Source organism: Tasmannia lanceolata, unplaced genomic scaffold (assembly GCF_043159265.1).
Source record: "Tasmannia lanceolata isolate RefF3 unplaced genomic scaffold, GAP_Taslan_0.1 ptg000012l, whole genome shotgun sequence".
In the NCBI taxonomy this organism is placed as follows: Eukaryota; Viridiplantae; Streptophyta; class Magnoliopsida; order Canellales; family Winteraceae; genus Tasmannia; species Tasmannia lanceolata.
This window is the reverse complement of record NW_027518689.1, coordinates 31,486,929-31,502,177: the sequence shown is the minus strand read 5'-3', so window position 1 is coordinate 31,502,177 and position 15,249 is coordinate 31,486,929. Positions and strand designations below refer to the sequence as shown.

The 15,249-nt window shown below is 39.3% G+C and overlaps 2 protein-coding genes across 2 annotated transcripts; one reads left to right on the top strand and one right to left on the bottom strand.

Moving 5' to 3' along the window:
• Positions 1–437: 437 nt before the first annotated feature.
• Positions 438–5,126, top strand: LOC143887188 (putative polygalacturonase). The gene is made up of 6 exons (XM_077391292.1): positions 438–574; positions 786–1,115; positions 2,433–2,553; positions 3,658–3,832; positions 4,036–4,106; positions 4,292–5,126. Exons 1-6 carry the CDS (start codon positions 515–517, stop codon positions 4,993–4,995), a joined length of 1,461 nt encoding a protein of 486 aa, XP_077247407.1. The 5' UTR covers positions 438–514; the 3' UTR covers positions 4,996–5,126.
• A 1,245-nt stretch (positions 5,127–6,371) lies between these two features.
• Positions 6,372–7,853, bottom strand: LOC143888726 (uncharacterized). The gene is made up of 3 exons (XM_077393147.1): positions 6,810–7,853; positions 6,528–6,715; positions 6,372–6,426 (listed from the first exon to the last, which is right to left on the bottom strand). Exons 1-3 carry the CDS (start codon positions 7,851–7,853, stop codon positions 6,372–6,374), a joined length of 1,287 nt encoding a protein of 428 aa, XP_077249262.1.
• Between the last annotated feature and the right edge of the window lie 7,396 nt (positions 7,854–15,249).

Below are 15,249 nucleotides of genomic sequence, written 5' to 3'. Positions count from 1 at the left end.
ATTTATAGTAATATATTTTTATTGGAAATTTTACATTTATAAGGTTTTGAATAGTATGGGAATTTGCAATGGAGAGGAAGGGGACTGAGAAATATTATTTATCAAGAAGCAGTATCAATCCATTGACGCTAGGGATTTGCAAGGGACCATTCACCGAATCCTACTTGTTACTCTCTCTTTTTTTTTTTTTTTAAAGTAAAACCACTTTTTTTTATGACATAGGGTATCCCGACCCCAATTTTCAGGGTGGGACTATTCCCTATGGATGCGCAATTAACCACGCAGGGTATACCCCAATTTTTAGGGCGGGACTATTTCCTATGGATGGGGGTAATGACCGGTAAACCACGCGAATCGGGTAAGACCATGGGATTCGAACTCACGTCAATGGGGAGCATATTTTAAGTAAATCCCCGTTAGAACAAACAAACCCAACAGAAAGATAGAATGTAATTATAACCGGATTATGCTAATCTAAACTTCTTTCTTCTATATAGTCTCTTGCAATCTGAGAATGACCCATAGAGCTGCATCCACGACAATGGAGTTTCAGGAAAATCACAGAAGTTCTCAAGTAATGGAAAAAAGATAACCCTATTTTCTTTTTGTTCTACAATTCCTTAATGCATGCGGGTTCTCCTCTCTTTATTCCTATCTTTCGAATACATGAAATCTCTTGGTTTCTTCATTAGATAGAATTAGACAATAAAAAAAAAGGAAATGAGATAACAGGACAACCATGTTTTTAGGATTTCCATCTTATTTTCATTTCATTCAATATGCAGATTCTTGAGATATCTTTACTTATAGTGTTGGGATTATGGAGCTTAAGAGGAGCAGAATGCCATCAAGTTGGGATTTTAGAATCATGTACGTATCGATCAACGAACTGCAGAGCTCACACTGTATCTTTGAAGGATTTTGGAGGAGTGGGAGATGGTGTGACCTTGAACACAAAGGCTTTTCAGATGGCCATCGATCATCTAAGCCAATTCGGATCCAACGGTGGAGGACAGCTCGTGGTCCCGGCAGGAAAATGGCTTACGGGTTGCTTTAATCTCACCAGCCATTTCACTCTCTATCTACATAGGGATGCCGTTATTCTAGCCTCTCAGGTCTGATTAAAAACTTATTAAATGATATTTACACCTCCTTTTGTTTGTCTTTTTTTAGAAATGTCTTCATTTTCAGGAAAAGACAAACAAAAGGGGGTGGGAATAGGAAAAGGATGAAAATGTTTGTAAATTTTGCGGGCGGTGGAGAAAGACACTTGGGCCATTTTATAAGATGATCCAAACCGTTTATTTGGTGGGCCAAAATGCAAATAAGTTGTACCCCGTAAATCATCTCCATAGGATGGTCCTAACCTTCCGGTCTATAGATGGACTGCACAGATCTATAGAGCTTTCTATAATGTGCAGTCCCTCTATAGATCGGAGGGTTTGTATCATCTCATGGATCGAGATGATTTACGGGGTGCGGCTTATTTACGTTGTGGCTCAGCAAATGAAGTAAACCCCATGTGGGGTTTTTTTTTTTTTTAAACATCCCTACTTTGAGACTTGTGACTTGGGGCAACGCTTAGGATGTTAGTGTTGTTTTGATGGTTCCTTTGGTGGACCAGCAATGAGACTAGGACATCTTTCTATTGCAAAATTTTGGCCATTGATTGTCCAAGGCACGTCTCACCCGATGAACGGTCGGTGTGCATTATTAAGCATAGCTATTAATGTGACTTTTATCTGCTCTCTTTTAAAAATTCCATTGTACTACGTATGCTAGTGGGCCCTACACAGAAAAATACTTGGAGTTCTTAATTTTTCAATGGGCATGACATCTGAGCCATTGAATATCCAACATAGGGACTATCAGATAGATGGTTTGGATCAACCAAATGTGGGCCCCCACTTTGTAATCGTGGTGTGTCCATAAGGATTCTAAACTTGAGAATAATATTCTACAGAATCTAATGTTAGAACTTTAAGTAGAAAGTCAAGATATTATACAACAAAGAACAGGAAAACCAAGAAGCCTCAAGGGGGAGAGGTGGTCAAATGTCTCAAAACTCCCAGGGTTTGCACTGGCACAAGCAAGAATATCCGCCTCACAATTGGCTGACCTATGAACACGTTGAAAATTTGTGAAATGATCCTCAATCGTGTCAAGAATGTCAGAAATAGCCAGAATTAGCCAATTTTCCAACTCGAAGATCTGCATCTAGTGCCCCATTTGATGCATGATCTTGACCATTTGATGCATGTCTAAAAGCAAACTGTTGATAATTATGATTTTTTATGTGTTGTTTTTTCATTGGGTGACTTCAAACTATAAAATATTAGTTAAATAATATTTCATGAACTAATTTATTATGAATAGTTTACTTTGTTAATCATGTTTAAATAACTGTTTAACTGCTCATAATTCACTTGCAGGACATGAATGAATGGCCAATTATTGCTCCCTTGCCTTCTTATGGAAGAGGAAGAGATTTACCTGGTGGCAGGCATAGCAACCTCATTATGGGATCAAATCTCACTGATGTTGTAATAACAGGTACTCTCAGTTCATCCAACTTCCCAATTCGTGGCGACCCAATTTGTTAATCAGACGAAAACAGTCCTCCCAATCATCTTAGTCCAATATTGGGAGGCAAACCAGTTAAAAGATAGCATCTCTGTCCATGTGCAATAGCAGTTGCCCTTTTGAATTTCATTCTCCCACACATACAACAACAGTTGCAAAAGTAGTTACCTTTTTAAATATCATTCTTCACGTGGATAAGTGATGCAACATGAGTTTGTGTTCTATTTTTGAACTTTTGTAGTTATTCAGTTTCTATACGTGGTAGTTGATATGTGTGAGAAATTATATGGTGGTCGACCGTGTGATAACAAGGGCGGAGAGAGAGAAAACATGCCCCCTTGATTTTTTATCCAAGGAAAAAAAAGAGGGCTTTTCTTGGATCAAAAATCAAGGGAGGGGAGGGGTTCTCTTCGACCTTTACATGTAAAGGTCGGCCATCATATAAAATCTCTAATGTTTCTTGAATGTAAAACAACTATAAATAGAGGACATGGCTACCAAAGAAGGTAAATGATGCACCATTATCATGTCTATTCTCTTCCATTCTCTTGTATTCTTTCTTTTGCAATATTTCATGTCTTTTCTCTTTTATAATATCAGAGGGTGTTTAACAATCCTTGCAATGGCCTCATCTCACTCTGACTCTGCTATTAATACTTCCTCTTCCACAAGTTGTTTGAGTTGGTGTTATTTAATCATTTAAAGTCAACGCTCCCCCTCACAAGTTGCCCTTCTTCTTCTTCTTCTTCTTTTTGTGAGGTGGTCATACATGTTTTTTTTTTTTTTAATATCAAGGAGTTGTTGGGTTTGAACCCAAGACATACCGTAAGGCAATAGCTCTAATACCAATGTGAAATGACCAATTACTCCAACCCATATCAGATGACATTTCCACTATTTTTTTTGTTGGTCTGCAAAATAATCGTCTACAAAATTTGCAAATTGGGATACCTAAAATGCCTTGAGGTTATAAATTCTCAAAATATTTTGTAATATGTACAGAACAGAAGTAAGATGACAAACATGGAATGTTCATCCTGTTTATGTATCTTGCTTGCCTTATTTTGATTTCAGGCGACAATGGCACGATTGATGGACAGGGTAAAATCTGGTGGGACAAATTCGAAGCGAAAGAGCTGAACTACACACGTGGATTCCTCATCGAAATCATGTATTCCGATCAGATTCTGATATCCAATATTAAATTGGTGAACTCACCATATTGGAATGTTCATCCTGTTTATAGCAGGTCTGCTCTTCTCTTACCAAAATAATTTGGTATTTATCAACATCATTTAATGAAGATCACATTTAAACCAAGCACATGTTAGTTTGACACAATCTCTACCTTATAGAAGAGAAGAAAACTGATCTAGATTGAACATTTCAGAAATGATGGTTTTATTTGTTTCGAGTTTGTCTCAATGTGCTGATTAAGTTCTATATATGCAGCAATGTCATTGTCAAAGGCATCACTATTCTTGCCCCAGTTGATGTTCCAAATACTGATGGAATCAACCCAGGTTTGTCTGCTCATTGAACTTCTAGTTTTCAATCTAATGAGTGTGATTAAATTGCACCACATACCACGACTCTTTCAGAGTGATGCAATGTGTCTGAACTTTGAATGAGTGCTAATTCTAGAATCACCAAACAAGAACAACACATCATTGTGCTCATGATCTAACTGTTTCTGTCTTAATTTCAGATTCTTGCACCAATGTACGAATTGAAGACTGTTATATTGTTTCGGGTGATGACTGTATTGCGATAAAAAGTGGTTGGGATCAATACGGGATTGCCGTTGGGATGCCGACCCAACATGTGATCATCAGGAGGCTCACCTGCATTTCACCCCACAGTGCTGTCATCGCTCTAGGCAGCGAGATGTCTGGTGGAATACAGGATGTTAGGGTTGAAGACATCACAGCCATTAATTCAGAGTCTGGGGTGAGAATCAAAACAGCTATTGGTAGGGGAGCATTTGTTAAAGACATATATGTAAAGGGTTTTACCATGCATACAATGAAGTATGTCTTTTGGATGACGGGTGCCTATGGCAGCCATCCTGATGAACACTGGGATCCAAAGGCAATTCCTGTTATTGACAAGATCAGTTATAGTAATATGGTTGCAGAGAATGTCACCATGGCTGGAAAATTAGAGGGGCTCCACAATTCGCCTTTTACTGGCATTTGTATCTCTAATGTGGCAATTGGAATGGCAGAATCGAAGAAACCTGCATGGAACTGCACAGATATTCAGGGAGTTTCGAGTTCTGTGAGTCCTCAACCGTGTGTTTTACTTAGTGAACAGAGATCCAGATCGGGGCCCTGCCCATATCCTAGTGACAAATTACCTATTGAGAATGTGGAATTTAAGGAGTGCAGTCTCCAAACCACCCATATTTAAGTATCTATGTATTTTCTTTAGCTTCATGATTTAGACTGAGACTTATTGTAATGACCCATAGAACAGAGATTTTATCTGTTTCACGGTCACTGGTACTTAATGACAAGGGGAAAGATTTCTAGTTTCTTTTATCTGCATGGTGAGTTTAGTTTTCTAGTCAGGATGGCAGGGATTTGATCAGATGCTTTTTGTTTCTGCCAGGCATGTAAGAATAGCACAGAGGGAAGAGCTACTATATCTATTTTTTCAAACCTGATTACGAACGGCTCAAATCTGAACCCGATAGGAATTGATATAATGTCAATCTCTACATATGAGGGAAATGCAAGACTCTGAAAGAATCTTATAGACAAGCTACATGCGAAACTACTGAAGCTCAATGAAAGACTTCAACAGGTCTATCTCCACATGAGTGAAGCATAGCTGATTGCAATGAAAAAATCATAAGCTAAAATATCAAAACTATATGCATGTAGACCATCTAAAGAAATGCATTCAGTGGGGGAAAGCAACAAAAACTTCAACTTGTGTAATAAGAAGTCAAATAAAACTTAAACAATTTCTTTAAAAGAAAGGCTTCAATAACTCAACTAGAAAATCAAGGAGCCACAACTTCATTTTTCCAATTATTATGGGGTAAGAAAATCTTTTTTCCCTTCTTTCTTTTTCCTCGGTTCTTTTTTTATTTAGTCTTCATGCCCTACAACCAGAAAGGATTGTTGTCGCCATTTCCATGTTTATTATTGTATGAACTCTACTCTCTGATTTATCTTGACGGTTTGACATTTCCATGTCTCCTTTTTATTTCTTCTCTGGTGCTTCCTATGCTTTGATTTCTTCTTTTACAAATGGTAACAAAGTTTTGTGCTTTGATCTTATTTTCTACTGGTAGTATCAAAGATTTATGCTTTGTTCTTGTTTTTTTTTTTTTTGGAAGGCGACAATAACTGTATGTGATCCTTAGTTATAAATTCCGTTCCGGTCGCCGTTCCGTTTTGACTACCGGAACGAAACGTTTAATACTACTAAAAGACATCTTTATTACTTAAAAACCAAAGTTTAATACAACTAAGACATAAAAAATTAGAACATAGAATAACAAAAGCCAAATACATAGTGCCAGCCACATCTCATATCATCTCTAAATCTAAATCAAAATGGTGGTGAATCTGGTTGAGGATCATCATACTCAACCGACTGGTAGCCCTCATCATCGCCGTCACCACCACCTCTTGGAGGAGTGTCCTCAAGGTTTGTGTCCTCTTCCTCGTCGTCGGCTGCATCAACTCTAGAAGGCGCTTCAATATTTTCCCATCCAATGTCGTCTGGTGTCAGAATAACATCTTCATCTTCCGCAACCCAATCCATTATAACATCTAGTGATCTATACTCAGTGGGTCGCTAGTGGTAGAAGATCTTCTGTTTAAGTCCCTGAAAAGAATGTCCAACATAAATTAATAAGTAATACTTAAAATTTAAAGACATGTGGTGAAATATGAGAAAATTAATTCTAATTCAATTAAGTAGCATACCTTTCTCGAAACTTGAGGTTGTAATGGACAAATACCAAGTCATTCAACCTCTGGTGCTCCAACCTGTTTCTTTTTGCCGAGTAGATGTGCTCGAAAGTGCTCCAGTTCCTTTCCCATCCAGTAGCACTACAGGTTTGGCTGAGAATTCTGACGGCGAAACTCTGTAAGTCCGGGACGTCATTTCCAAACTAGTTCCACCATGCAACTGTAAAGGAAACAATAATAGTTAAGCATTTACTTGTGGAAATTTTAAATAAAATATACTTAATTAAATGAACAAACCAATATACCTGGTCCCAATCTGCCTCGGTTGCGGATTGCCATCTTCATTGCAAACATGTCAGTGGACTCCCGATAGTTCTCAATATAACTGGTGATGGTGTCCTGTGTAACTTCATCAGGTACTAGTCGATTAATACATTCAATCAAACCTCGGGTGACTTCATGATGCTTGGAGAATGTAGGACTGAAAAAAAGAGCAGGGTTAAGAAAGTATCCCGCTGCATGGAGGGGACTGTGAAGCTGTTTGCCCCATCTTTGGTCAATAATCCTCCAGATGGGAGCATAATCTGACTTCTTGTTCTTTAGCCTAGCCTTGATGTTTTCTTTGGCCCTATCCATGGCCTCATATATGTAACCCATTGCTGGTTTGTCTTGCCGGTCTACCAAACGCAACACCTTCACCAATGGCTCGCTGATGTTTAGAATATGCTTGCAGTTGTCCCAAAATTGTTTATCCAACACTGTACTCACGATCTCTTCAATCAATCCATGTCGAATGTACCTACTAGCAGCATACTCATCAGACACGAACATCTGTTGTAGAGCTTTCCTATGAAGCACCAGAATTTGTATACTAATGAAATTGGTAGCAAATCTAGTCCGCGCAGGACGACACAAGTCCCTCACACCCGTGAATTTCTGTCTCATCAAGTTCAATAGAGCTGCATGGTTGTAGATAAACCTCGTAATCTTCCGAGCCCTGTCAATTGTGCTTCCTATGAGAGGAAACACATCTGGTTTGCCCAAGTGCTCTAAAATCAAGTCTAAACAATGGGCTGCACACGGAGTCCATAAGAATGTGGCATATTTGATTTCTAACTTCTTCCAAGCAGCTTTATAACTTGGCTCACTATCAGTTATAAACTGCACCACATTTTCCGGACCTACCTCCAAAACAATCTCATCAAAAATTGCAAACAATGCCTCAGCATTCTTCACTATGCCAGATGCATTAACAGATTTAAGAAAAACTACTCCTTTAGGACAGTACACCAAAAAGTTAATTAAGGCATGTTGTTTGGTGTCTGTCCGTCCATCAGCCATAATGCTACAGCCACTAGTTTTCCATGAATTCTTAACTTCCCCCAAGTAGTTGTTTACATCTTCTACAGTTTTCTTCAATATCCCCTCCCCCCCGGTAAATCGTGAAAAGAAGGCGCCTTATAACCTCAGCCTACTGCATTTATGGCATCAAACATTGGCTGCCAATATGGTGAATTAGCAATATTGAAAGGCAGGTTGGCATCATAGCAAAGCATGCCAACTGCCATATTTGCCCGATCAAGTGTTTCTTTTGTTGCCAAAGCACTCTTAATGCTTGGCTGGGATCCAGGGGTTGTTCATGGTGCAAAGAAATCTCTTAACTCCCCTACAAGACCCTTCTTTTTCCTCTTTGCCCCACTCGGTTCTACAACAACTGCTTTCCCCTTATTCCTAGGCTGAGGTGGTCCCATAGGTTCGTCGTCCTCATCCCCCTCCCCCTCCTCCACATCTTCTTCTTCTGGTGCGGCATAAAAACTACCCACCTCTGCCCTTGATACACTTTCCCTAGCTCTTTCTTTTCTCATTTCGCCTAACATTTGTGCCATTCTCCATTTTACATCGGCATTGACTTTTTTACATGCCGCTACATCGCCAGGAACACCCGCTAGATGTTCTTTAAACCGGGTTATACCTCCACCCTTTATGAGTTTTTCACAAAAAGGTGCATTTAACACAGTTTTTTTGACCCGGAATTACTAGGCCATAAGCCCATGCCGGGTCATCCGATCTAGCGGGTGCGGAACCAATAGATGAGGCTCCTCCAAAAGAACTCATTTTAAGTTGAAATGGAGAGAAAGAGAATAAGAAATGAAAGGAAATTAAATCAAATAAAGCTTTAACTTTCCTTACGCCTTTTGGATGAGAGAATAAGTTGAAGAAGCCTTAGGTTGTAGAAGAGAAGCCCTTGTCTTTAGTATAATAGAGCTTGTTGTTGTAGGAGATAAAAAAAGCCTTTGATATTCTTGAGCTTGTAGTGGAATTGGAATAATAAAAGCTTTTGAGATGATCTTTGTTGTTGTAGGAGAAGTAGATATAGTTGTATGTAGTGTAGTGTAGGAGATACAAGAGTTGTCGTTGTAGGAGAAGATTTGAAGAGGAAATGAGTTGTGAAAAAAGAATTGTGAAAAAATAATGGTTAGAGGGCTATTTATAGCTTTTGGGGTGAAAATGACGCAAAATGCCCTACCAACAGCTATAAAACGGTCATAAAATGAAGGTAGAAGTGTAAAAAACAGTCCCCAACAGCTATAATGGCATTTCTGTAATTTTTGAGATTTTTATTTTATTTTTTTCAATTTTTTTGCAAAAAGATGAAAAATGCCCTCCTAACAACTATAAAATGATCACAAAATGAGGGCAAATGTGTAAAATACACTCCCCAACAGCCATAAATGAATTTATGTAATTTTTTAGATTTTTTATATATTTTTTTTTGAATTTTTTTGGAAAAGACGAAAAATGCCCTCCCAACAACTATAAAACGGTCATAAAACGAGGGCAAATCTGTAAAATACACTCCCCAACGGCCTTAATGGCATTTTAGTAATTTTTTTGAATTTATTTTGAATTTTTTCTGCATTTCCAGATCGTTCCGACCGGAACAGGGAATTCCGGCCGGAAGGAACGACCGGAATTTATAACTATGATGTGATCCAAAGCATTCATTTGCAAGGCCCTATCATAGATAGGGTGTGTACCAAACATCAGCTCCATTGAATCATCCTAACCCCTCCAAAGTAGAGGGCAAAATGGGCAGATTTGTGAACAAACAGTGTCTATCCATTTTGACCTCCACAAATGGATGGGTTAGGATGATCCTATGGAGCTGATTTTTGGTACACACCCCATCTATATAAGGGCCTTTCAAATGAATGCTTTGGATCATCCTAAAAATGTGGGCCCACATGTGATTGGGCACTCGAGCGTACCATAAGGTTGGTACACTCGAGCGTACAATCATTTTCCTCATATCAGGAAAAGGATTGTACGCTCGAGCGTACCAAGCTCGAGTGCCGAATCACATGGGTCCCACATTTTTTGTGGCGATCCAAAGCATTCATTTGCAAGGCCCTATCATAGATAGTGTGTGTACCAAAAAATAGCTCCATTGAATCATCCTAACCCCTTCAAAGTGGAGGGCAAAAATGGGCAGATTTGTGAACAAACAATGTCTGTCCATTTTGACCTCCACAAATGGATGGGTTAGGATGATCCTATGGAACTGATTTTTGGTACACACCTGTAGGCACCCCATTTTGACCGTGCCCTGCACCTCCATATTTTGTGCTTAACTTTTTCAAATCAGTGTGTTAGGACCCTAAATTACACCTTAGGCTAGCTTAGGGTCCCACCAAGGTCCCTGTAAAATTTCATCAGAATCCGTCGCGGTTTGCCTAGCAAACGGACGACGTTTATAGAGTAGTGTAGTGTAGGAATAAGGGTAGCGACTTAGCCAGAAATAGGGGTGCGCTGGAACCTAAAAAGCCAGAAATAGGGGTGCGCTGGAACCTAAAAAGCCAGTTCAAATTTGCTATGGTGGGCTGTCCAGGGAGATATAGGGGTATACTGATTAGTGTGTAACTTAATTAGGGGGTGTATTATCCTGAACCAGGGCAATTTTGTAATTTGCGAAGATGCTTTTCTTCCCCTCCAAGTCACCATTAAGCCCTAAGCTAGGTTAGTGAGATACTTAAGACTAGGATTAGTTAGGAGGCATTTTAGGAAGCTTCATTTGATCCCGGCCCTTAAATAAAAAGCTTCATTCATTGAAGCTTCCTAGGTGGTTGAGCTTCCTTTGATCCCGGCCCTTAAATAAAAAGCTGATTTGAAGGGCTAGGATCAAAAGGGAGGAGGAGATATTTTCTCAAAATTATCTCCCCTGTTTTTTGCTTGGGCCCCCCTGCAGGTTAAAGGTTGTTAGGGATTGCACTAAGGTCGGTGGTCCATGGAAGGAGGGGGGGTTAAATTCATTTTTATTTTGCATAGGGTTGTTTTACCCATGCACCCCCCTGTAGTATAAAAAGAGTAGTAATCAATACATTAGGGCGCTGTCCAAGGGGAAAAGGGGGGTACTAATATTTCATTTCTCTTAGGTTAAAAAAGCCCAACGAATTAGGGTTTTGGGAGGCTCTTCTCATTTGCAGCAAAAGAAAAAAAAAGAGAAAAAGAGGAGAGGAGAGTGCGGCCACCATCTTCGCCCCATCTTCTCCGGGCGCCCATCGCCATTGCCACCACCATCTTTAACCACTCTGCACCTCCATCAGCCACCTCCACCCCCATCAGCTCCCTCCTTATCGCCATCAGCCACCATCTACACTACCACCTCCATCAAACCCTCGAAACCCCTCTTCATCGTCTCCCAAACCCACTTCGAAATCCGACCCCATCCCCATTGATTCCGGCGAGCTTGCCGAAATCCGATTACCCCCATCTCCTTCCTTAACCCCATCTCCACAATCTCTGCAACATCTCCCTCACCTCAGCCCACCTTCGCCGAGCTCCAACGAACCCACCGGAATCCGACCGAGAACTCTCACCATCTCTACCTCCATCTATACTTCTATCCTCTCCCCAATCATCACCTCTTCCATCACAGCCCTAGTAAAACCCCAATCCTCCTATCCCATTCTCTGATCACCATCAAACCCCCTTCTCAATTTCCAGCCACCATCTCCATCTTCTCCGGGAAACCCATCGGAATCCGGCCAACCTCCACCACTCTCTTCTTCGTCTACCACTACCACAAAACCCTAGCCCATTCTCCATATTTTCCGATCAGAAAACCTCCATCTCCGACCCAATTCTGATCTTAAGATTTTTCATGAGAATCAGAGTATTTTCTCTGTCGGTGGCCTTTCTAGCTTCAATTTCTTCTTTCCGAACATCTTTTCTTCACTAGACTTCATCACTCAGCAGAAATTTTATTCGAATCCAATCATTCCAAACTAGGAGAAGTAGCGTGCACTTGTAGTTCGAGATATTATAGGAAAGAAAGCTATAATCAAGAGCTGATTCTGAATATTCTATTCAGAGAAAAAAAGAGCTTGATGAGGTGAGCTTAAGAAAGGAAAGAGCAAAGGTAAGAAGCAGAATTCAACACCAAAAAAAAATTAGGTATCTTCTCTGTTTATCTTCAATACAGCTTTTGCTTTGAATTTGCCCTGAATTCTTATGATTTTGGCGCTTGTGTCGGGATAATTGAGCTTCCAAATATGTTTGTTATTTAGCTTGTTTTAATTCTATGCTTTTGATTCTCTAAATCCTGATAAACTGATAAAGTTTTAGTGATACTCTTGTTTTAATTGAAGCTAGTGGTTTGGTTTGGTTTCAGTAATATTGTTGCTGGATCATGGACTTGTTCAAATTTCACATGTTCTTAATAAGTACCTTACAACAGGGAAAACCATGAACATGGTATTATTTCAAGTTACATGTTGATTGGCCTTCATTGAGATTAATCACATTGGAGGGCTGATACTTGACCCCCCCATATCATTAGAGCATGGTCATGGGTCTGTCATTCGGTCTGTGACTTTCCTTGTGATTTGTGTGTTTGTAATTCTTGAAGTGATTTGTGCACCTCTACATGAGGACTCATGGGTCTTGCATTCTGCTTTGGTTTAGGCTATGTTTTTTTTTTAGTCATGGTAGCTGGGCATATCTTTCAAATAAAACTATTCAGAAACTCTATTATCTATCTGCCTATTCCGAAAATGATATGAAATCAATTGTCATTTCCTCAATATCTTCGTGAGGGTCTTTTGCATTTAGAATAGCATTCTTCAAAAGTATTCTAAATGATTATAAAGTTGAATGATTGCTATTGCTCAAACAGGTTATCTTGGTTGTCAATTAAATTCCCAACTTGTGTTATTAATTGTCATTGTTCAATCTGTTGAAGATCAATGTAATAGAATGGAGGGTTGGTTGCTATTATCTTTATGCACCTCATGTACTCATGTGTATGTGAATTGCATAGTTTTTAATGCCCAGTTTCACAATATTGAATCTTGATTTCTCCTCAAAAAGTTTAAAACTTGTGCTTTTAGAGATTCAGCTTATTTGCTAAGAGTTGGGCCTTTATGTTTCGTGGTGTTCTATTTCCCCGAAAATATTCTTGTCCCCACTTTGAGATGGTATACCAATTTTGTTGTTGCTCAGAGAATCCATGGGAGGTGATATTCTAATGATGCCATTTTCCTTCATAGAGGTTCAACAGTTAATCAAGCAACCTGACAATAGTAATGGGATACTAGTGCACCAAGTAACAAAGTATGACCTTGAAAGTGACAGTACATCCTAGCACCATTATTTGAATAGGGTAGTTTGGTTTTCCTTTGCTCAGATTATAATGGAATATTTTGCTTCAGTACTCTCATAAAAGCTTGACATCAATACCATTGTTATCAATGATTAGAGATTTTCATCAGAATATCATATCTCATGGTTTCCCCCAAACTTGTTTTAAATGATATGACTGTCTTCTGCAACCTTTTTAATTAGAAGTCATTTCTAGTTGTTAGGATTGGCTTTTTCTAAAGGAAGTGATTCTCTTCACTTAGGAATTTGTCTTTGTGGGAAGAATTATGGTGGAATGTTTCTTGACCCCTCTTCCAGTCCTAGAACTTTCGCATGATAAGAGGTTTCTTCCTTTTAGGGTCATTTCTCCTTCTCCTGCATCTTCTCATGTCTTAGAATCTTTGTAAGGTTAAAGATCCCATCTTTTTAAGGCCATCCCTTCTTGCGGGGTTCAGGATTTCCTCTCTTTTCGGATTCACTCTTTGCACGTTCCTTGGAGTACTCTTTGCATTTCGAGATCTCTTCGATCACGAAAGCACTTTGTCGGGTTAGGGCGATGAAGGCGTTAGCCCAAGCCCATCTTTGGGGGACTCACTCGTTTCTAGTAGCACTCCCCTTTCTTCTTTAGTAGGCTTCCAGTTTTGTTAGATCCTTTGTTTGTGCCCTTCGGGACTAGGAGACTTGCCCAGTCTAGTTAGATCATTTGTTTGCGTCCTTTGTGACTAGGAGACCTGCCCAGCCTCGTTAGATCCTTCGTTTGCAACATTTGTGTATATGAGGCATGCCTTGCCTCATTTATAGAGTCCCTATTTGGAGACAAGTCTTGTCTCATTTAGAGAGTTTCTTCTTTAAGGGGGGGGCTTACCTAGCCCCATGTTAGAGCCCCCCTGTCTTTTAGAGAGTCCTTGAGTCATTCTCTTTTGGTAGTACTATTAGAGAGTCCTTGACTCATTTGCGCTCCCTTTTAGTGTGGTTAGTTAGAAGTTTTTTCATTAGAGACTAACTCAGTCTTATTAGAGCTTACCTACTTGCTTAGTTGTAGCTCTTACCTGCTTAGCTGTAGTTCTCACATGCTTAGCTGTAATTCTTTATCTTTATTAGGTTACTGATTATTATCCTTTACTATCATCTACTGATGTTTGCTCATTGCGTAGGTTTACCTTCTTAACTATAGTGCTTTACTGCTTTTACTGCAATTGCTATCAGTCACTTACTGCTTTCTAGGTGAGATGTGTTAGGATTTTATATTAGGCGTTATGTATTCGCCCCATTGTAGATAGGCGCTATGTGCACGCCATAGGTTTTTATTATTGCAATTGCTATCTGTCATTTACTGCTTTCTAGATGAGATGTGTTAGGATTTTATATTAGGCGCTATGTATTCGCCCCATTGTAGATAGGCGCTATGTGCACGCCATAGGTTTTTATTATTGCAATTGCTATCTGTCATTTACTGTTTTCTAGATGAGATGTGTTAGGATTTTATATTAGGCGTTATGTATTCGCCCCATTATAGATAGGCACTATGTGCACGCCATAGGTTTTTATTACTGCAATTGTTATATGTCATTTACTGCTTTCTAGATGAGATGTGTTAGGATTTTATATTAGACGCTATGTATTCGCCCCATTGCAGATAGGCGCTATGTGCACGTCATAGGTTTTTATTACTGCAATTGCTATCTGTCATTTACTGCTTTATAGATGAGATGTGTTAGGATTTTATATTAGGCGTTATGTATTCGCCCCTTTGTAGATAGGCGTTATGTGCACGCCATAGGTTGTTATTATTGCAATTGCTATCTGTCATTTACTGCTTTCTAGATGAGATGTGTTAGGATTTTATATTAGGCGCTATGTATTCGCCCCATTGTAAATAGGCGCTATGTGCACGCCGTAGGTTTTTATTTAATTATTCTGTTATTTGCGTGGCATTTTGTTTATTCCTTATTTCATTTACTATTCATGATTAACTGTTAATTTTAGATTTCCTTTCCTGTACATCTTATACCTTTAGCTGTAGCTTACATGTGTATGTCCACCAGAACTTAGACACCAGTTAGGCATGTCACTCACAACCTAATTGTCATTAGGTGAC